Here is a 24,504-nt window from a genome sequence, read left to right on the forward strand (position 1 = left end):
TTTTAATCAATTTGGTGATATTGGGAAGACAAAACAAACCATCATTTGCAGCCCTGTTTTTGGAGATACTGATAGCTTCCAAATTATATAAACAAAGAAAACAATAAATTTCCAGAGTCAAGCAGTCTTGGTCAAACTGTGTTCTAGTTGATCGTTTTCTCAATGCTGGTCCCGTGTGCCCTTGTCTGTGCTGATAAGAAAGTTGCTGTTCCCCAGGTTAGTGTGGGGTTTCAATTCATTACAAGATATTTATCCATTACATCTTTGTTTCTGGAAAATGTTATGAAGGGCAGATTGATAAAGTTGGCAATGAAGCTGGAGGAGCTAATAAAATCACAGCTTAATTTTATGTTGGAAAGAGCTGGAAACCAGTAAGTTAAAGAAGTGATGTTGTATGTACAAATGGGAGACACTAGTAGGCCATTTTTGAAATGTGCTATTTAAAGGTCATATCACCAGGGTATTATACCAAAATATGTTATACCACACTATGCATAAAAATTAAACACAATGAAGTTTTTTATTTTTTAATTTAATTTAATTTTTTTTTTTTTTTTTTTTTTTTTTTTTAGTGGTGTTGGTGATCTAAACCAGGGCCTCGTGCATGCCACACAAGCACTCTACCTTTAAGCTACATGCCCAACCCCCATCCAGACTTTAATAAGCCATTTTTGAGATGAAAGATTTGAAAGTTAGGTTAAATACCACTCCCATGAAAGTAGTTGGCTGAGGCTGCATGGAGGAGAAAATATTTGGAGTTGAGAAGGCGAAGAGACTAAGGGATAAGGTGAAGGAGGATCATGCATACGGGCAGTGAGGAATTAAGAGAGTTGTGAGACACAGGCAACAGGAAAAGGGAAATAGAAAGGTTTCAGGAGAGTGGTGTGAGTACCTTGTTTCTCAGTCTGATGACACAGCCAAAGACAGCCAAACTTGGAAATGTATTTTGTAATTTCTTTTATACTCACAAACTTGAGACCAAAGAATGTATTAAATTGTATCTTGTGAAGAAAGTAGCTTCTATAAAAGTCTGACATGACTTTGTTGGATAAACAATGTCAGATATGCGTGTGGCTATTTTTTAATTTTGAAAGTTTTAAATCTTTGTTCAAATTATTTAATTTTAATTGATATAATTATTAATTATTCCATACAGATTGTGCAGTGTCATATTTTGCTATAATAAAGAAAATGTAAACACTTAGGAATGGATTCTGACATCAGCTTCCACTGAGAATTATTAATTATAAGTTAACTGAAAAGCTAGAAAAATAACTGACAGATTTACATGCTACGTATTTTGTGGGTCACTTGTTCCGCGAACTCTCTAATGCAACTTGTAATTTGGTTGATTTTTCTTTTCCTTTGAGGTCTCAGACTTGATAAGGACATTCTGATTTAGCAACATTTTCTCTCCCTCATTTTGTGGAGGTGGTGAGCTACAGATCAAGAGCTACAAGAACTTTCTTTGTTTTTTTTACAGACCCTGATTCACAAATATCATATGTCATTTTAAGTTTCTTTTGATTTAAATTCTTGCCTAGACATTTTTACACCAGATTATCAGTTGTATACTTTTACTAATCGACTGCAGGTATTTTACACTAAGTATTCTTAAAGTCTTTTATAAAACATTTAGATTGAGTCTGCCAGTGGGTAAGTATCATTGTTTTTTTTACTTGTTTGCTTCTTTCATGTTACTAGTATCTGTCATTCTTGGGTATTAATTAATTCAGGTCTCAACAGAGAATGTGTTAAACGATAGCTTTGGGAGAAAATAATTTCTGTAAAACTATAGCATGTCTTCATTTCGTAAAAAAATAATGTGGGGCGTGAAGCTGGATCTCTTGTGTTTCTTTCATGTAGGAAGTTCCTTTTTATTTTATTTTGCCAACTGCATAGCCTCTTTATCAAATTAGTTAACTGCATAAGTCATCATTTTCTCACTATTTTGAAGTGCTTGTTCAACAGATGAATACATTATTTGGCTTTTTTAGTTACTGATAAATTTCTGTGCAGAAAGGTGTTGACAATATATACATTTTCTAGAGGCTGATATGAATGATGCCTGCTTTCCTATTCTGCATATTGTTCAACTTTTGTAATTGTATTTTGTTTGTAAATATTTGATATTATAGCTGAAAATGATACATCATTAATATTTTTATTTTCATTTCTTTGATTAGCAGTGAAATATATCTTTTCAGATGCTTACCTATGATGAAATTGTATTATAAAAAGAATGTATTTACATTCAAATTCTTCTTTCTCTGTGTGTGACTAAAGTCATAATTATTTATCTGTACTTTCTTTTTATTCTCTTATGTGTCTTGGCTTACCTTTAACATTTTGGTTTTGAAGTTCGAGTATATGATATGAAATTAGTAATGTACATATGTAATGCTCCCATTTGGAACCAGTTTCCCATCTGATTCTATCCCCATGCCCATCTTATTATCTGTCCTCAAACCAATGATTCATTCCTTCTCATACAAAAGTTACATAATTATTACAAATTGTTGAACTGCAACATTCTCATCCTGTTATTAAATTAACTGTTATATCTGCTGGTGGGTATATGAACTGAACAAATACTTTTAGGAAAGCAATTTGACATAATGTAAAAAACAAAACAAACAAAAAAAACACTTAATTTTTTAATTTATATATTTATTTTAGGAAAAATAGTCCTAAGAAATAGTGATGGATGTAAAAAGTGTTATGTACAAGATGGTTATTTGATATTTTAAAATATTTTAGACTTCACATTTAACAAGATTTTAACTTGCACTTTAGTTTTCAATGAGGTACAAAGTAATGCAAACCTTTCAAAACTCTACCTACACATAACCCAATAAACACAGTATAATGCAACTCTCTTGTCTTGCTTTGTGCCTCAAAAATATTCTTTTTAAATTTTTTTAAAAGTTTTTTAGTTTTCGGTGGACACACTATCTTTGTATGTGGTGCTGAGGATCAAACCCAGGCCGCACGCATGCCAGGCGAGCGCACTACCGCTTGAGCCACATCCCCAGCCCTTAAATTTTAATTATTAATTTTTTCCACACTTTTTAAAAATTGTTACATTATGGTTGTACATAATGATGAAATTTGTTGCTATATATTCATATATGCATACCATATGGCAATATAATTTGGTCAATAGCACTCCCCAGCACTTTCCTTCTCCCTCCCCTGCTAGATTATTCTTTTATCTAAGCTATTAATGTTGCTCCAGTAGATAGATGTACCATAATTTATTCAACAACACTTAATCATGATCACTTTTGTTGAATATCATTGTATTTTGTTTTGTTTTTCTGAAATATTTATCAGAAGAAATAAATAATTGAAAAACCCATGGGTTGTGTATCTTCAAACATATATTTGACATATCTGTAGGATGAATAATTCAAATTTAAAAGTCATCACTGTTACTTTTAATAAATATTGACAATTTTCTACTTGTAATCACTTGATAATTAAAAATTGTCAATTAAAATATTTAGTATTATCAAAGGTGAATATTGTTCCATTATCTTAATTTTCATATATTTCTCTGTGAAAATCTTATGTTTATGTTGTATTTTATGAGTACCTGCCTAATTCCCTCATTTTTGATATTCATTGAGGTTTTCTCATTAATTTAGATGGTTTGTGATTCCCTCTGTGTGTATTAAATAACAGATATACTTAGCTAAAAAACTATATTAGGCAAGCAACTCCAGAATTACAGTTATATTTAAATGTTAATTTGTCAAGCTTCTGAGATAAATCTGTTTTTCTTAATAAATATAGAATCCGTTGAATAATAGACTATATATATATATAATATTTAAAATAAAATGACAAATTTAAATTTTTAATTTTCCTGATCTTGTTAAATGAAGGTAGAATTATTTCTCTGAATAAGGAAGATGGGAAGTTCACAGAGAAATTTAGATTTGCCTTTCCTCTTGTATTACCCTATAATATCGGACCTAAATGCTTTAATGTCATAGTGAATACATTATTCATTGACTTAATGATGCACTTTACTCTTATTTACATTTTTGTTTCATAGACCTTAAAGAACAAAAGAAGCAAGTTATCAAGATTAACTGAAGTTATCGAGGCATTTTTAGATTTTTTAAAAAATGCCTCGGAATAAACAAAATGAATGTATACTAAACAAAGAAGAGATAAATTACACAGATATAAAATTTTTCAAATCTCAACAGAAGAGAAGAAGACCCAAGGAAAAGCAGGATTCTGTAATATCAAATGAAGAGACTGTAAACTATGTGCCACTGAAATTCAACAGAGCTTTTCACCTCAAACACAAAAAATTGTTTGTTAGAGAAAAAAAAGGTAAAGTGCTATATAAGTATTTTGTTTAAAAGATATATCTTGATTCTTGGGTTTGGAAGATTACCCCTCTCAAAACCATTATCAAATTTTCACATTTTCTGTACAATAATTATCTATCTTTTTAGCAATTTCCTGAGATTTTTCAGGATACTTCGCGGAATAGATTATTTCTTAAATAGTATATGTTCATTTCTGTAAAACATTGACCCAGATTCCAACATAATTGTAGTATTTTTAAGAAGTATATGCTTAATAGAATGAAAGTTTTGAAGTTCTGTTTCTTCCTATAATATATTAAAATTATCATTGATGCTAGTTTTTAATTCAATTCAGCCTAAATTCAGTGCCATAAATATTTGTTGAACTTTTACTATTGTCCTGCTCTGGGACATGCAACCTAAAAAAATAAAGGAGCGATAACTATAAGAATTTTAAAAAAAATGACATAAGTTATTGTCACAGGAATGACAGATTATATAAAGTGAATGTTAACAATATTTTGAAAATAAAATTTAAAAGACTTCATAATTAATGAGATAACGGAGTTAAAGGGGAGAAATTAAAAGTTGTTTCAAAATATTTTAACAGGGTTCTTAGTTTAAGTGATTGGTAGTAATTTTCTGTATCATTAGAAAAACAGGCTATTACTAGTGACTAATCTAGTTAAAGTCAGATAATATATGGCATTCTAATTTCTCTTGGTATTTCAGAGAAAAATGTGTAAAAAGAAATTGGATGTAAAAGGCTAGATCTCTAGACAGAGGCTGGGACAGGTGTGGAAGAGTGGGATGTAAGTAGGTTAGATTGCAGATGGAGAATATAGGAAGGAAACATCTGTCAGAGAGATGTTGATATGTCATAGGTAAGACTTGAGCATAGGAAAATTCAAGACAAATATGTGAATACATGACCAGAGGGAAGTACAAACAAAGTATTCCAAAATAAGAAGAATGATCAATTAAACCACACGTAAAAAATTATCTACTTGAATTTAGCCTGTTCTCCTCCTCTACTGCCCTCTTTGCTTCCTGAATTCCAGAATGACAGTATTTTATTTCATGAAAGCTCAAAGCCCAAGAGCATTAGATACTGCCTCTCTAGGTAGAAATTCCTCAATACTCTCATGCTGCAAAATGTTTCCCCAAAATGCAATGTAATGTCACTTTATCAGAGAATATTTCTAGGTCTCTTGCTTTTAGGTGAAACTAGTATGAACATTTCCATATTTGCCATATTTATTTGTTGTTCCCCGCAAAAAAAAAAAAAAGATGTAATTTAAAAATTTTTTTTCCCCTTGACTGAGATAGTGGTTGAATGGTTGAATATTGAAGATCACATGGGATTTAGAAATCATTTTATTTTCATGGCTCGTTTTTATTTGCATGGCAGTTGTATTTTCTCTAAGTGCACTTTGTCTTTGAGTTTATTAGCACAGAAAACATGTTTCGGAATTGTCCAGAGTTAATAATTTGTAGAATACCAGGGGTAAAGGAGGCTTTAAGTTGCTGGTTTGTTCTTCTTTTTCTAGGGCTTTGAGATGTAGTGTGAGGTCATTTATTTGTTGACTTTTTCTTCTTTTAAGGAATGAACTCTATGCAATGAATTTTCCTCTTAGAACTGCTTTCATAGTGTCCCAGAGATTTCTATATGTTGTGTCTATGTTCTCATTTACCTCTAAGAATTTTTTAATCTCCTCCTTAATGTCTTCTGAACCCATTGTTCATTCAGTAGCATATTGTTTAGTCTCCAGGTGATGGAGAAATTTTTATTTTTTATTTTGTCATTGATTTCCAATTTCATTCCATTATGATCTGATAAAATGCATGGTTTCATCTCAATAGCTGCTCTAGTATCTCTACTTTTTTAATGTTTGCTAAAAGTTGCTTTGTGGCATATTATATGGTATATTTTAGAAAAGGATCCATGTGCTGTTGAGAAGAAAGTGTATCTGCTTGATGCAGATTGAAATATTCTATATAAGTTTTTTCTCAGCAAAAGAAATAATCTGTGAGATGAACAGAGAGCCTACATCCTTGGAGCCAATTTTTAGCCCTCACACATCAGATAGAGCACTAATCTCTAGAGTATATAAAGAACTTAAAGAGCTAAGCACCAAAAAAAACCCCAAAAAACAAATAACCCAATCAACAAATGGGCCAAGGACCTGAACAGACATTTCTCAGAAGAGGATATACAGTCAGTCAACAAATATATGAAAAAATGTTCATCATCTCTAGCAATTAGAGAAATGCAAATCAAAACTACTCTAAGATATCATCTCACTCCAGTCAGAATGGCTGCTATTATGAAGACAAACAACAATAATTGTTGGCTAGGATGTAGAAGATAAGTTACATTCATACATTGCTGGTGGGACTGCAAAATGGTACGGCCAATATGGAAAGCAGTATGGAGATTCCTTGGAAAACTGGGAATGGGACCACCATTTGACCCAGCTATCCCTCTCCTTGGTGTATACACAAAGGATTTAAAAACAGCATATTACAAGGACACAGCCACATCAATGTTTATAGCAGCACAATTCACATTAGCTAAACTGTGGAGCCAACCTAGATGCCCTTCAGTGGATGAATGGATTAAAAAATGTGGCATATATACACAATGGAATTTTACTCCGCAATAAAAGAGAATAAAATCATGACATTTGCAGGTAAATGGATAATGTTAGAGAAGATGATGAAATTAGCCAATAAGAAGTGAAATTAGCCAATCCCCCCAAAACAAATGCTGAATGTTTTCTCTGATATGTTTTCTCTCATAGTGGGGTAGGGATAGGGAGCATGGGAGGATTAGATGGATTCTAGATAGGGCAGAGGGGTGGGAGGGAAAGGGAGGGGACAGGTGATTAGCAAGGAATGTGGAATGTGATGAACATCATTATCCAAAGTACATAGATGAAGACACGAATTGTTGTCAACTAACTTTATATACAAACAGATATATGAAAAATTGTGCTGTACACATATAATAAGAATTTTAATGCATTCTGCTGTCATTTATTTCTTTTTTAAATCAATAAAAAAAAAGATGCTGGTGAGGATGGCATTGGTGAAATACCCTGGACTTCAGGCTGGACGAGGGAAAAGTGAATTTTAGAAGGAGCCAGTAGCAGGGAGGGAATTTGGAGAGCCAGGAGCTGGAGTTCTTAGTGCAGTTGAAAAATTGTTGATTTCATGATGACCGCATGGAAGCATTAGAAATGTGAAGCTGCCCTCCAAGAGTGAGAAGTAATGATCTTTGTTTTTTTGTATTAGCTGCTCTTGGAAAAGAGAAGACTCAATGATTATTTTCCTTTCTTTTATTTTTAGACCCTGAATCTACAGCATGGCGGGTGATAGCTGGCATCCTAGTGGTCTTGTGTATGGTTTTGCTGACAACAGTGGGTGTCTTGCTTTCAAACTGTAAGTAATTAAGTAAATATTTGTTCTCATTGCAACTAAAATATCAATAATATGATGTATGTATATGTGTGTGTTTCTACATACATAAAAAATATATTCGCTATTAAGAATGAATCTTACATTATCTTAATAATTATATTCTAAATAGTATTAATTACTATCATAATTTTTTGTCACAGTACTTTCTAGAAGAGAAGAACAAAACAGAAAAATTTCCACCACATCTTCTAAAGACAATGGTGAGTATTAACTCTGGCCAGGCCACTTCCAATATTTTTGTTTATTGGGGCAAAATTTATATCTTCTTAAAACCTAACTTCAGTGAATCATGATAGACAAATTTGGATTTATCATATGATCATCTGTATTTGCAAAATACTAGGTAAAATAAGGAAAATGACATAGAAGAATGTGGAAAGGCTCAAAGTATTATAAATAAAATATGAGTAGTATTATCTGTGATTTTATTATTAGGAGAAAAGGTTAATTTAAGTACATATTGAATAACAAGTATGAACCATTCATATTACTTATGTTTTTATTTTTATTCATCTAGTTTGAAAATAAAAAGAACTCAGTTGAACAGAAATGAATCATAGGGAAACATAAATTAAATCCCAGTGTATAACCACTACAGAAAAGATTGGCAATACCAGGTAGGATGCAGGATGAAGTTCTAGCTCACACACTCTGTATTCTACTCTTAGACATTTGAATTAAAAAAATGAAAATTATATACATAAGAGAGTTGTACACAAGTCTTTGTAGGTATTTTATTCAAAACAACTCCAACTAAACATTCAAAATATCCATTATAGACAAACTGTTTTTAGTCATATGATGATATTATCAAACAGGGACCCACTGCCCAAAGCACATAGCAAACAATATTATGGCACTAGATTTCTACAAAAAGAAAAATTTTATTGTGCAACCAACCAGCAAAGAGACCAGAAGATTTAAGCTCAGATTGGCCTCTCAGGTGAGTTGGTTGTCAGGGAAATTCATACGAAGGAAGAGAAGACAAGTTGCTTGTAATATTGGAGGTCATGTTTCTTCACAGGTCAAAAGTTTCTTTTTGAGGGAGGAATTCATGTTCTACACAAGGGATTTTGAGCTTGTGACATTTTTTGACTGCAAGATCAGGGTTTTTTTGTTTGTTGTTGTTGTTCATGTCCATTTTCAAAAAGCCAGTTTCAAACTCTTAAGAGTCATTAAGTGAAAGGTTGGTGGTTTTTTATTGTAGATAATGTAAGAACTTCTTTTCAGTTTTATTTTATATTTTGCTTCTTTTCAGTTACATAAGACAGTAGAATCCATTTGACATAATTATAAAATAACTGAACTTTTTTAGTTAAATGAGTTATGTTTGGGTCTGTCTAGGCCTTAACCAATTTCAATGGATGACTACCTAGCAATAAAACAGAATGAAATATTTCTACATGGAAAATCTGAAAAAAATCGAGTAAAATAAGTTGGTCTAAATAGTTCAAAATTGTTAAATCTTATTCATTTGTCAAAACTCTTCAAACTACATACTTTAAATCACTGCATTTTATTGTATGTAAATTATACCTCTACAATATTAATTTTAAAACTGCACAGAAATAAGAAATAATTAATAACAATGATTTTCTGTCCAATTTTTCCTTCTTTCTTAATCTTTAGTCTTGCTCCCAATAGGCAAATGCTATTAACTCTTCAAGCTTTTCCTTACTACTTTCACATTTCAAAATAATGTGCTCTTACTACTACCTATTGAGTTATGCATTTTAGATGGTAAGCATTGTTTTCTTATGATCCGAACTTTTTCAGCTTGTCCTGGTAGGTGGGGTCTGCATAAACTGTAGGCCTCTATGGCAGAACCGTGTTGCAGCTCTTAATGACGGATTATGCCTTCCAGAGTTGCAGCAAACCCCAGCTCACTGCCAGTTTCTTCTTTCTGAGTTCTTGTCTCAATAGTTGAAAAATGAAATTCAGAAATCCTTAGATGAGGATAAGTGAGTATAAGAGAAGCATTTATTCATGTGTGAGGAGAAGAGATGGAACCCTGGAGGGTGAGAAGGGACAGGATAGCTGAGTGTGCTAGTTTAAAGGTTTATATAGTACTTGGGTCAATGCTATTGGTACAAATTTATGCTAATCAGGATTTGGAACAGTACTATTGATTGAAATTTATGCTAATCAGAATTTAGAAAAGCTCTGCAATCCCACTGGGTCTTGCCCTACTTCTGCTTTCCTACTGCAGGTCTGCAACCCCAGCTTTCTAGGAGGTTGAGGTCAGTAGATGGTGCATGTTTCAGGGTCTAGAGCTGCGGCCTGTGTGGAGGGGGCTTCTGCATCAGGCCAAAGCCAGCCTTGGTGCTACAGAATGGGGCGCCCCGGTTTGCCTCAGCTCTGGCTTGCCAGTCTCAGGCCCTCAGGCGCTCAGGCCCTCTGGGGCATGGCAGGCTCTAGCGGGCTGGCAGCCCAGTTCTTGCCACCTGTATTCCAGCCTTCCTGGGCTGCCTCTCCACTGCCTCACTGCAGTTTTTCTGAAGCCTCTCTGGGGAGATTATTGGGTTGGCTGTGCTGATAGGCAGCCAGGGAGCCATCTCAATAAGAACATAGTGGAGATCTACCAAGAGCCCGAGGAACCCATTGCCTTCTATGCCATGGGCCGGGGCAGCCTTGGGGAAGCCCCCATCAACATCTATGCTGAGGTGGAAGGTCTGTCAGCAACGGCGTCCACTTGACACCCCTTCCTCCGCAAGTGCCAATCCAGACCTGTCCCAGGAGGCCAGAATCCAGGTGGTCCACAGAGGTACTCTGAGAATTCTGGGGCTAGACAAGGCCCTCCCCTGCCTCAGCAGCCTCCACAACCCTGGAGGCACACCCTTCCCCACAACCTCTCTAGACAGGTCTTCAGGACAGAGGACCGGCATGACCCCCCCCTTGGGCCTCCTCAATAGGTGGAAGCATCAGAGATTTCCTCAGATAGGAAACCTGGCTGCTTTTCCAGGCTTCTGCCACGGGGAGGCCTGAGAGCTGGGTCCCTCTCCTGGGTTCTGACGTAGCCCTGTCCCCCTGACAGGTCTGCCCTCTCACATACACAATTAAAAAACAACAACAACAACAAAATGGACATCAGAGGAGCAAATGTGGAATCTGCCTTCTCCTCTTAGGGACACACACACTGGCTGCTCTCTGAAGAGTTCCCAGAAATCCAATGGCTTGATGCTTGGTGATCCTCTAAGACAGCAAAGAAGTGTACTACCAGGGCCTTCGGGCTCCTGCGGCCCTGGTTTCTCCTCCTGGAGTCTAATTTCCTTGGCCCTCTGAGCCTTTGAGTCTGGGCCCCAGTCCAATGCTGCTGTTGTCTGAGGAATGGTTTGGAGAGAACAGATGTTAGAACTTGTTTGTTGATTCTTGTCTGGCTAATAAATCATCGCCAACAACCTCCCCCCACGGGGGGAGGCGGGAGGGGGGGTGGAGGGGGGTAGAGAAGACAGCGGACATAGCTCCCCAATCTTCTCTCTACTTTATCCTCCACATGTATCATAATCATATGATGACATTCTTCCTAAATCCCTTTTGTCTCCATCTCAAATCAGGATTAACTGCACACAACTACAGGGGATTTCTTTTCTTATAACTTTGTGTTTGTACCCTGTATGGATTCAATTTTTTATGTATTTTTTTTACTTAAAGGATTGGTGAAAGATTTTTTTTTTCTTCTTGAGGACAAACTTAGTGACTCCCTAAAATTGTTTCATAAGACTTATATTTCAGACTTGGAATACCATTCAAATGATTTCTATTTTTCTTTCTACTTAATTAATAATGAGAATTCTTTGATGAAACTACGTTTTGTAGCTGGGTATGGTGGTACATGCCTGTAGTCCCAGCAACTCCTGAGACTGAGGCAGGAGGATCGAATATTGAAAGCCAGCCTTGGCAATGTAGTTAGGTCCTAATCAATTTAGCCAGGCCCTGCTACAAAATAAAAAATAAAAAGAACTCAGGATGCAGCTCAGTGTTTAAGCACCGCTGGGTTTAATCCCCAGTACCAAAAACAAGACAAAAAATATTTTGTAAAGTATTATTTCATTTTTTTGCCTTCAATGCTAGTATTGACCCATATTATATCATTTGATTTCAGATTCCTTGGGACAAATTTTATATTGCTTTTTAAAATTACTTTATTTTCTTTTTCATAAAAGGTGTTTGAAATTTTACAACTATATGCCTTCTTGTCGAATTCATTTGTTAATTTATTGTTTGTATTTAATTCACTGAACACTCAATTAATTCTTGAAATTTGGAGTTCTATCACTTCTAATTGTTATTTCAATATTTGGAGTTGAAATATTAATTTGATTTGTGTATGTTTTAAAACTTTATGGAGTAATTATTAAATACCTTACTAGTTAATTACAGGTATTTCTTAAAAACCCTGTTATTTGGATTTTTTGTTTTTCCACTTTCATTTTCAGATTCTCTTTCTGAAATGTTATCAGTTATTCCATGTTTTATTTCCTTGTTTTATTTTCTGTGTTTGTTTTTGCTTTATTTTGCTTTTCTCCATGGATTAACTCCTAATTCTCCTGTATTTAAATTATCCTATTTTCACTTTTTGATCTTTATGGATATGATATTTTTTTAAAACAGAACCTATTCTTTGTTAAAGGATCCAATAGTATATATTTGAGAAAATTTTATCTATAGAGGTTTTGTTCTGGGTGTTTATTTTGCCTTCTACATTTTTATTTGAAATGGATCTGTTTTCAATTTTATTTATTTTTTCCATGTTGGAGACTTAACATCAAACATCTTTTTATCATCTACTGCTTAGAAACACAAAGCATTAAAAAAGCATTAAAAAGCTGAGTGAGATTCTGTTTGATGAAGAGGGAGCTCAGGTTACCCTGAAGCTCCATGTTACTCTCCAAAAATTGTAATACTCAGAGGGGAGTTTTAGTTTATTTTTCCCTCTAGAGATTATTAACTCTATCTGCTGTTGTTAGAGAAAATGTTTGAGTTAGGGTTAGGTTATATATATACGTGGGGAGTGTTACTGGGGATTGAATTCAGGGACACTCAGCCACTGAGCCACATCCCCAACCCTATTTTGTGTTTTATTTAAAGACAGGGTCTCACCGAGTTGGTTAGCATCTCGCTTTTGCTGAGGCTGGCTTTGAACTTGCGATTCTCCTGTTTCAGCCTCCTAAACCACTGGGATTACAGGCGTGAGCCACCGCACCTGGCCCTTTATATTTTTTTGAGACAGGGTTTCCCTAACTTGTGATCCTTCTGCCTCAGCCTCTGAGCAGCTAGGATTACAGGCATGTGCCACTACGCCTGGAGTAATCTTGTTTCTTAATAGCTGGCCCTTTGTATTTTCATCTCTGTCATGAATTAATACTCTCTTAGTTACTTTATTTCTTGTAGAAATTCATTTAAACATTTTGTTGTCTTTTCTCTCTGCCAATGTTCTTTCCAGTCATTCTGTACTTTCATTTTTTTTTCTTCCTCACCTTTATGTTTCTTTTCATTTCTTTTTCCTTTATTGCTCTCGTTGTACTCTAACCTTGATAGTAGAACAAGTCAAGCTCTAAGAGCCTAGAGAGTGGAGGTTGCTTTGAGGGGTTAGGAGTCAGGGCTCCTGTTCCAATCTCTTCCTAAGGGCTGCAGTTCACCAGCTCAGGCATCCATATTTACATTTAATGAAACCCAGCTTCTCTTTATCTCTTGCCTAGCTTCGAAGGTCTAGATAGACAAAGTTTCTTAAAAATTCAATATCTTTTTGGCTTTTTATCTAGATTTCTAGTTTTTTAAAAAGGTCATCAAGGTCCAAAATAACTGTATCTTGAAATCAGTGAGGTGTACTGACATCAAAGCTATCACTAGCTGGAAGTATTTTTAATCTTTACAATGGTGTTGCCAACATTAAACAGCTGCAAGACAAAGGATGAGGCTTTAATTTGAGCAACAGAGTTGAAAATTAGATTATTGTGTAATACTTGGAAATATCAAGAACTTTTTTTTCTATATTGGTTCAAATTCTAGTTGAAAATAAAGACTTCTCCGTCATTTCTCAGTTAGGCAGTCTTAGAATTTACAGTCACATTGCCTATCTGATTCTGGATTGGTAGTGATACCACTGATGATAAGATTCAATCACAGTCAAGTTCCACTTCTCCAGATGTTAAGTTTGAATATCTGAGAAACACCGAGGCAAGTGTAGAAAGCAATTTGTATTTATGGATTAGAGCGGAAACAGACTTCTCCACAGAAATGGGGTCCCAGATCTGGGTATTCAAAGAAGTGGGGGTGTCTCACCCCTTTTATACTTTTTAGATCTCCTTTGTTCTCATGCCCTCTTTCTCCCTTTATCTTGCATGTGTGACCAAAAGGTGGGCCAAAGATGGAATGATTCTGGGCAGGAAGGGAACAGTCCAGGAGGCATTAATTAACAACTCCTTGTAGGGAGGAACAATTCTCTGGGGGCAGTTACCTTGCAACAGGTGAAGGAGGAGGGGGAAGGGCTTTGGAGATATCAGCCTTTGATTTCTTTTCCTTTTGAACTAGTCCCCATATCCCCTATCAGACCCAATTATTTATTATATAAACTGACTGCCTTTTGTCCCTCTGGCTTTAGAAGTATTTCAGGCTGCTAAACAAGAGCTGAAATAACAAACAAAATAATTAAGTGCTAATACTTTTAGCTAATGTAATAACCAAGGAATAAAACCACGGATCTTTCAAATATTAGCAGTGTAATTAAAGACACACAAAAGACTGAAGGAGAAATTTCTTATTTTTAGAAAAGGACCAAACATAAACTTAGTGTTTGCCTCAGTGTTTTAAGAATTGAGCATAAAGCTGGTTGTGATGGCTTGTGTCTGTAATCCCCATGGTTTGGGAGGCTGAGGCAGGAGAATCACAAGTTCAAAGTCAACCTTGGGAATCTAGTGAGGTCCTAAGCAACTTAGTGAGACTCTGTCTCTAAATAAAATATTTAAAAGGCCTGGGTTTGTGGCTCAGTGGTTAAGCATCCCTGGGTTCAATTCCTGGTACAAAAAAAAAAAAGAAAGAAAGAAAGAAAGAAAGAAAGAAAGAAAGAAATTGAACCTAAAGCAATAAATACCATGAGTAAGCTTTATGTTGGGAGATAAATATCTAGTCAAGGAGGGGAGTGAAGGAGGAGCATGAAAAAAGCAGTAATAAAGCAATATGTACTAGTGCCAATTATCTTACGATAGCAGCAAACTGTCACAACAATGGCTTAGCAAGTGTTTTTATTCAGCACACTAAAAAGTCTGGGAAAGACTGCAGGGGTACCTGGCACATTTGAGTAATCCAAGGGATAGAGAAAGGAAATAGGAAAAATAATAACTCATCAGAAGAAGATATGGGTAAAAGATATGAGTGAAAGGACCATAAAAGAAAAAAGTACAAATATAAATTATTATATGATAGATGTTAAGTTCATAGGCAATTATGAATGTTTTCGTTATATAATGGTTAACAGTGGCTTTCTTATAATAATCTTATTAATGTTGATTTACTTTATCTACTTTTCCTGATATATATTATCTACAATATATATATGAAGATGTTGGTATTAACTCAATAAATTAACAAAAATATAAAATAATACAATTTATGTATCTCTCTCTTGATATATATATATATATATATATTTATTGTTATTGAAATAACCTTGATGAGATGAATACCGACCAACAACTCTCCTCAGAGAGAGAAGAAAATGCAATCAACTTTCTAAAAGACAAAAGTAGCATTAAACTGTATTTTGATGGTTATAAGAATTACAAAATGAAGAAGCTATGCAAAAAGGTTTATTTATAAATGATTGGAACATTAGTTTCAAAATTATAGCATTTTTTTGTATATCCAAAATGACTATTAATAAAAAAATTTCCACCAGAATTGGAATCATTCAGTAGTTAGTTTTTAAGCTTATATTATATATTGTTTAGACATTTAAATATTTAATCATGTAAAATATGCTTATAATATTATTTGAAATGTAGTTTTCTTATATTATTTTCATATGGAAATTTCAAAACAAGCAAAATTATTTATTTATTTATCATGGTTAGCTATGGATTGTGCAAAGATGGCTCAAAAATGGTACAAAAGTGCTTAAAGTGGGGATGCAGCTCCCTGGTAGAGCACTTGCCTTGATGATGGAGCCATGGGTTCTATCTCTACCTGTTATGGTTTGGATGTGAGGTGTCTTCCAAAAGCTCACATGTGAGACAATGTAAGAAGGTTCAGGGGAGAAATGATTGGGTTGTGAGAGTCTTAATCCAATCAGTGAGTTAAATCCCTGATAGAGATTAACTGAGTGGTAACTGAAGTGGTAGGGTGTGGAGGAAGTGGGAATTGGGCATGGCTTTCAGGTATATATTTGTATCTGGCAAGGGTAGTTTCTCTGTCTCTTCTTCCGGATCTTGATGTGAGATGAAGCTTTCTGTCACACTCTCCTGCCATGATGTTCAGTCTCACTTTGAGTCCCACTGGGTAGAGCCAAACTTATGGACTGAGATCCTCTGGAACTGTGAGCCCTCAAATAAACTTTCTCTCCTTTAAAATTGTTCTGGTCAGATCTTTTAGTCACTACAGCAAAAAAGCTGACTACAATACCAGCACAGTCTAATATTCATCTGTATTACAAACACATGAACTTTATAGCTGTATAATAAGTTACTCATAGACTTATTTCCCATTTAATATGTTTATATTTCCTAGAATGTTCCTGTGATCTTAGATCTCACAATGGGATTGGGTTTGGAAATAGTTACTATCATGTTTCTAATGAAACCAAAACCTGGCCAGAAAGTCACACTGCCTGTGTAGAACTGAATTCTCATCTTCTGAAGATACAGACCCAAGAATTGCTGGTAGGAAAGACAATCTTACTTTTCTTTCACATTGAAACCATATTTGGTTTTGAAGCATTAGTGATGAACACTATAATTTGGCAAATTGAATGTTCTCAAGGATGCATTATATTTTATTTCAAATTTGTTTTCTCAAGGAAAAATTAGAGAAACTCTATCACTAGAATATGTAACACTGCAAGAAAACCAAACTAATCAAGTAGTACTATCATGAGGTGGGGCCTATTAATACTATGTGAATGTGTGCAAGCCTTTGGGAGAACTTTTACCATTAATCATTGAGTTAGGAAGGGATACATGGTAATATATGAACTTTTATGGATTATGGAATGTTTTGCCAATAGGATATCTTATCAACATTTGGAATGTCGGGATGGATAGATCATAAAATGTGTGCAACTGATTGGTCCCCGTTAATGGAAAATTGTACCAAAATGAATGAAAGTCAGTAAGTATAGTGTTTGGATAAATTGGACTGTTTGAGAGTAGTGTGTGTGTGTGTGTGTGTGTGTGTTGTGTGTGTGTGTGTGTGTGTGTGTGTGTGTGTGTTACATATGACCTGCAACATATGGGAGATAATTGGGAAAAATTTGCTAGCCCTTTCTAAGTAATGTCACATTTTGGAACATTTTTAACCTACTAGATTTAGAAAATTTGTTCATAGTTTTAGATAAGTTTAGAAATGTATAAACCTATCTCATGTTCTTTTATTTGTTTTTGATTCATAATTCTAATTACATAAACAGGATAGGATTAGATAGTGCTTAATATTTTTCATGAGGCTTACTGTTATATAAGACTTGTGAAGACTATTAATCAGCGGGGTGTTTTTTTCTTTTTTTGATATATTATTATTTTATTAGTCATATGGATTCAGCTTAATATTGTATTCAAGATTTGGTATGCATGGATGAAACTCATTTATTTCCATTTTTGAGTGTTATATTGATAGACTTTGGTACTGAGATTCTGGTAGCTTACTCAAACAATTGGAATAGATTTCTTTTTTTTTTTTGAAGCAGTATCACATTTTATTAAAATTTAATATTATTTTTTCTTACATCAGTTTATTTGTTGTTTTATTTGCTTTTTAAAATTCTTTTAGGTTTGTAATTATTTTTGCTAAGTTTGTTGAGATAAAATTAGTATTTGTATACATCATACCTTGATTTTTTTTACCGATTTATTTATCCTATATGTTTTGATGTGTACAAGTTATACATGTATAAAGACATCACATGGTACCTCATAAATATGTATACTTTTTATGTTCTTAAACATTTTTATTCTGAAATAATTAGTTTGGCATGGTGCTGCATGCCTATAATCCCAGCAACTTGGGAGCCTGAGGCAGGAGGATCCTGAGTTCAAAGCCAGCTTCAGCAATTTAGTGAGGCCCTAAGCATCTTAGCAAGACCCTGTTTCAAAATAAAGCATAAAAAGGACAGGGGATGTGGCTCAGTGGTAAAGTTCCCCTAGGATCAATCCTTGCTACCAAAAACAAACAAACAAACAAAACAAAAACAACAACAACAACAACAAAACAGGAATGTAACTAGGGAAAGGACCTAACTGTGAAGAGCCTTGGTCTCAGGTATGTGGACACTAGTGGAGCCCAGGGGACAGAAAGAGTCTTTTGGGTCCAGAGTTGGGAATGTTCCTGAAGGAGGCAGCAGATAACTTGGACTCACATTTGTTCCATTTGTTCATTGTCTACTCAGCCTTTCTCATAATATCTCCTATGGACAAGGGAAACTGCCATATTCTCAGCATGTTCCACCTTTTCCCCACTCAGAGTTCTCGGTGCAGAGCAGGCAAGGCACAAAGAGATGACTGCTGAAGCCTCCAGTCAACTCGGATTGGCCTGAGTTGAGGCCTTCCTGTTTGTGTGATTGGTTCTTCCGAAATTAAAGGAGACCCTCCTTTCTTTCTTTCTTTGTACTGGGGAATAAACTCAGAGGTGTTTCCACACTGAGCTACATCCCCAGTCCTTATTCTACTTTTTATTTTGAGACAGGATCTCACTAAAATTTCCCAGGTTGGCCTTGAACTTGGGATCATCCTTCAGAGTAGCTGAGATTACATCAGCTACTGCATCACCATGCCCAGTGTAAAAAAGTATATATTTTTTTCTTTTACTTTGTTCTTTTTAGTTATACATGACTGTGGAATGAATTTTGACATAATCATACAAACATGGAGTACAACTTCCCATTCTTGTGGTTGTGCAACTTGATTTTTAAAAGCTGTTGTTGTTATTTCTACAGAGTTCAATTGATGAAAAAGAAGAACAAGAATTGTGCTTATATCAGTGGAAAGTATATTTATCCTGAAAACTGTTCATGTAGGAAAATTTACATATGTGAGTTTAATATACAGCAACATCTGCTTTACTAATACAATATTATTAAATCTTAATAAAATATTTACAAAATACATTGGTTACTTGTTGACTTTATAATTTTTAAAATAAATTATGGCTGACAAATTTTATGCACTCTGAAGATTTTAGTTAAATTTTTAGCTTTTTAAATTGTACTGGGGTTGAGGAGAATTTAAACATCTTGGTGTTAATTATCCTATCACAATTCATGTTGATACTAATTAATTATCAAATAGCAACTGTACATTAATCAACTTTGAAAATCCAAGGAATATGATGAGAAGAAATATTTTTGTATCTTTTAGTTTTTTTTTTTTTAATTTTAAGAGACAAGGTCTTTTATGTTCGTCATTCCATCCTCTTGGCTCAGTTTCCCTAGTAGCTAGAACTATAGGCACATACCACTATGCCCAGCTAAACTTAAGGTTTTTGACATGAGATGGATACCTTTTGAGATTGTTCAAGAGATTTAATCAGGTACTACTGAAAGCATTGAGAACATGTATAATTGAAAAACAAGAAATAAAAAATACAATTTAAGGTTAAAGAAGTCAATAAACTCAAACGACCTGAAGTGGTAAGCTATTACTATTGCTAAAGAGCAGCTACTATAAATCACTTCAAAAATTTAAAAGCAAATAGTAAATCTTACAGAGAAAATAAAACCATGAGAGAAACCAAAATAAAATGCTAGAACTAAGAGATTAGTAAATAAAATGAAAATTTTAAATATTTTACATATTTAAATGAATAGAGGCTAAATTTTTCAAATTGCAGTTCAAAGAATATAATTTACATAGAAACATAAGATGCTTGGCAATTCTCAGGAACTTAAAAAATGGAAAACCACAACTAGGGACATCATCATCAAGGTAATAAAAATTAAAAATGAAGAAAATATATTGAATACTGTCATAGAAAAATCAAATTCAATGAAATAATGATATAGGAAATTGACTTTTTTAAAAATCAGAAACAGTGGAGATGGATAGGCACTAGAACATCTCTAAAGGTAAAAACAAAGTCTCAAAAACCTACCAAGCCTTCTGATTTCTGGTCCAACCTTGTTGAGAGCCGCAGCTGAAGTAGCCCAGCAAACTTCCAGCTGATTGGCTCCTCTGGGGTGACGCTCATTGGGCTGTTTCCCTGCCCTTTCAGACCACGGAGCTGCTCATTGGGGGACTCTTTTGGCTCCGCCAACGGTGACCCAGCCAATCTGCCTCAAGAGCGGGAAAATTGAAAATGACCTAAAGATTCTGGTTGAGAGTGCTTGCAGGAAGTGCCCGTAGTGGCAGTTGAGCTCTTGGGGAAGCTGGTGCAGCATGCATGCTAAAAATAAAGTTTATTCTTGCTTGACAAGTGGCTCCTGAATTGTACCCAGCCAGACTGCAGCATTTGGTGGCCCATACGGAGAACGAACCCTTGACCTTGGTGTTATCAGCACCAAGCTCTGATGAATCCAAATTTAAAAAGTTTAGAGTAAAAAGAGTTATTTTAAGTTTATCTTTGGGGGATATATACCCCTTCCCAATTCCCTCTTTTTGCTTTAATAAGTACATTTTAATAGTTTGATGAGCTCTTTCAACTATGCCTTGTCCCTGTGGATTGTATGGGATTCCTGTTATATGAGTAATGTCAAATGATGAGCAAAATTGTTTAAAAGAGGTAGAAGTATAACCAGGGGCAGTATCTGTTTTTAACTGTTTTGGAACACCCACAGTGGCAAAATTTTGTAAACAATGAGATATAATATCTTTAGTTTTTTCTCCGGCATGAAAGGAGCCCATCTAAAATCTGGAAGAAGTATCAACTGTAACATGCAAATATTTTAATTTTCCAAATTCTGGCAAGTGTGTGACATCCATCTGCCAAATATGGTTATGTATCAGTCCTCTAGGATTGACTCCAAGATTAACTTGTGGTGCCGCAGTCCGGTTGCACTAGAATAACCGAGGGGTGACGAGGAACTTGTGTAGATTGATACAGCAGGAGTGGGAACTGTTTACTGTAGGACCGGAGGGGTATATATACATTACACACAGCTTATCTTAATTAACATAAACTAGATACAGCAGTCAACCAATAAGGAATCTCCACATTTAATGGCTTGCTGGCGTTACTTCACAAACCACTCCCTCTGAAAATGCCAGGTGCCATCTTGACTTGTTTACAGACTCTAACATTGTGGTAAAAAGGTCACAGAATTTTGACATTGTTTTATTATTTGTCTAGCTTGTTCCTTAGTTATTTTAAAACACTTTTGTAAAGTATTAGCATTGACATGGAACCATTTATGAAGATTTGTAGCTTCTTCTAGTGTAGAGAAAATATGTATGTCATGTGTAGTTTTATCTGCTATATCATTGCTCAAACTAAGGGCTCCAGGCAATCCTGTATGTGCCCTGATATGTCCTATAAAGAATGGATCTTTTCTGTCCCAGAATAGACTTTGTATAGTGGTAATCAAAGAGAAAACAGTAGAGGAAGGAGAAATCCTACCAGTGTCTTCAAGGGATACTATAGCATTAACTATATACTGACTATCATAAAATAAATTAAATACAGAATCTTTAAACATCACAAAAGCTTGTAATACTGCATTAAGCTCTACCTTTTGAGCTGATTGTTTGGGTACTAAAAATCTAAAAGTTTGATCAGGGTTACTGCTGCTGTACCATTATTTGACCCATCAGTGAATATATTTGGAGCACTCATGATAGGTGTTTTTCTTGTCATTTTTGGAAAAATTACAGGATGCGAAGACCAAAAAGACAATAAAGAATTAGATGGTAAGTGGTTATCAAATGAAACATTAGATTTGCACATGACTATTGCCCAAGTATTTAACTCAAACTTAAATACTTAGCTAACTCATCAATTTGATCCATAGTATATGGAGTAATAATTTTATTGGGAGAAATTCCAAACACTCCATTTGCTGCTTTTATTCCTTTGAGTATTAATTGTCCTACAGCCTCAGGATACCTAGTAAGAATAGTGTTAGGAGAATAAGATAAATGTATCTATGATAATTGACCTTCTTGCCAAAATACTCCTGTAGAAATATTTTTGTTGGTAGTACAATAAATAATAAAGGCAAACTTATATCAGTTCTATCCAAATGCATATTTTCCATATATGTTTCAATGATTGCCCACGCGACACAGCCAATCTGCCTCAAGAGTGGGAAAATTGAAAATGACCTAAAGGTTCCGGTTGAGAGTGCTCACTGGAGTGCCAGTGGTGGCGTGGTTGAGCTCTCGGGGAATTCCTGGAGAGCTGCGTACTAACAATAAAGTTAGTAGTGCCCTGCGTACTAACAATAAAGTTTGTTCCTGCTTGACAAGTGGCTGTGAATTGTGCCTAGCCAGACTGTGGCACAACCTGTAAGGTAGTTAGAATTTGTCATTACCATTCTGATGAGAAGAAAAACCTGAAGGGAGTGTCAATCAACAACTTTCCTTAGTTTCTCCAGAAAACTGATCTCACAGAGCTAACCACAATTAGAGAGAAAGACACACGGACATTGCAAATCACATCTTATTGGAGTAGAAGTCTAGAAGAATATCACTGAGTGGTAGGATTGAATGTTTATGTTCCCCTCAAATTCACAGGTTGAAATCCTAATCCCAGTGTAATAATTAATTAGGTCATGAGGGTGGAGCCTTATTAATGAAATTAATGCCCTTTGTAAGAGAGATCCCAGAAAACTCTCTGACCCTTTTCCTGCTATGTCAGGATAGAAGAAGTCAGCTCTGCAGCCCAGAGGAGGCCCGTTATTAGCAAGTAGCCAGCCAGAAAATGGCATCATAATCTCAGACTTAGAGCATTCACAACTGTGAGAAAGACATTTTGGTTGTTGAGGAACTACCTGGTTTATAGCATTTTGTCCCTGGGTTAGGAAAACAGTTATTGATGTAATGTTACACACTCAATGTGGACAAGCATTTGACTGAAAACTCAGGGGGACCCAGTCTCAATGGCTGCCCACATTTTGATGTATTTTACCTCCAGGATTCCTGTTCTTACAGTGAAGGTTGGAGAATAAACCTTGTGGTACATCTGGCACAGAGGGAAAATTCACTATTTTGAGAAGCATTCAGAGCATTCTGTTTTTTTGTAACAAGTCCTGCTGTCAACAGAAACTATTTTACAAAATCTAATGGTGTGTTTTTAACAGCACATAACCAACCTGGGGAAGGAGTAAGATCAAAGTTCAGCCTGTCTGGTCTTTCAGGAACCAGAAATAGCAGAAATGTTGGAATTATGAGATTAGGAATTCTGATCCTATGTAAATAGAAGAAGAAGAGGCAACATACAAGAATTATTGGGCAAAGTAAACAGAGGATGTAAACCATAAGAATCAGAAAAAAATTCTGGAAATAAAAAAATATTGTACCAAAAAGAAGAATGCCTATAATAGTCCAATAGACTGAAAATGGCTGAGAACAGAATATGTGAGAAGGAATAAGGGTAAACAGAAACTTCTGAAAAGAAAATGTTGAAAGAAGAGAAGAATGAAAAAGTTGAAAGAGAATATCTGAAAGTTGTGACATAATTACAAAAGATATGTGCATAATGGGGACTCCTGAAAGAGAAGGGAAAGGAACCAAAGAGGTAATAGTAACTGTTTTCTGAGGTAATAGTGACTGTTTTCCAAATTAAATATATGTATCAGTCCACAGATCTAGGAAGGTCTGAGAATACCTAGCATGATAAAGAAAGAAGCAGGTAAAGAAAGAAAGAGCATAACTCCAACTTTTTAAAAAGAAAAATGAAATGACTAATAAGCCTTTAGCTAGGCTAACTTAGGAAAAAAGAGAATAATTTGTAAAATTAAATAGATTGTCAACTTTTAAATTTGTATACATGCTTGAAGTTTGTCCCATATTTAAATAGTAATAAAATGCAACCAGGTAAATGGATTTAGGAGCACCTGTGGCATTTAAGTTTGAATTTAAATTCATTATAATTAAAGCTATTTAGAAACACAGTTCTCCAGTTGCATTGAAGTTGTTTTTATTCTCCTTCAGCCTGCCACAGGAGATGGTGTCTGTGGTCTACCAGCCATGCCACCTTCCCAGGAGGCTGCTCTCTTGGTGCTGGTGATCTTACCCGCCACAATAGAATGCTGATCATTGTCACTAGGTGCTTGGTAGGTTAGGAAAGGACTGGGTGGTGTCCCACTCTGAGTGGAGCTTTAGGTGTTGTGCATAATTAATTTGCCTGCTCTTAGGTGGGAGTTTAACTATCCTTCTCTTCCTTGTGTCAGGCAGATAAACTTACCTTTGTGTTTGTTGCATATCTTACACAAGCTGGATTGTGTGGTGTAGGAGAATATTTCATACCTCTATTTGGTGTAAACCCAGACCATCTTCAGAGCTCTGAAACTTTTATTTCATCAATTTCTGATAAGAACTTAAGAGCAGCCACAAGA

At 35.0% G+C, this 24,504-nt stretch overlaps 1 protein-coding gene across 1 annotated transcript; it reads left to right on the forward strand.

The window, feature by feature from the left end:
* The first annotated feature begins 1,439 nt into the window (after positions 1-1,439).
* Positions 1,440-19,081, forward strand: LOC120888645 (killer cell lectin-like receptor subfamily I member 1). The gene is made up of 7 exons (XM_078015863.1): positions 1,440-1,656; positions 4,064-4,350; positions 7,680-7,772; positions 7,952-8,011; positions 16,533-16,684; positions 17,029-17,132; positions 18,952-19,081. The coding sequence occupies exons 2-7, from the start codon at positions 4,137-4,139 to the stop codon at positions 19,079-19,081; spliced, it is 753 nt and encodes a 250-aa protein (XP_077871989.1). The 5' UTR covers positions 1,440-1,656; positions 4,064-4,136.
* The last annotated feature ends 5,423 nt before the right edge of the window (positions 19,082-24,504 follow it).

Source organism: Ictidomys tridecemlineatus, chromosome 6 (genome assembly GCF_052094955.1).
Source record: "Ictidomys tridecemlineatus isolate mIctTri1 chromosome 6, mIctTri1.hap1, whole genome shotgun sequence".
Taxonomy (NCBI): Eukaryota; Metazoa; Chordata; class Mammalia; order Rodentia; family Sciuridae; genus Ictidomys; species Ictidomys tridecemlineatus.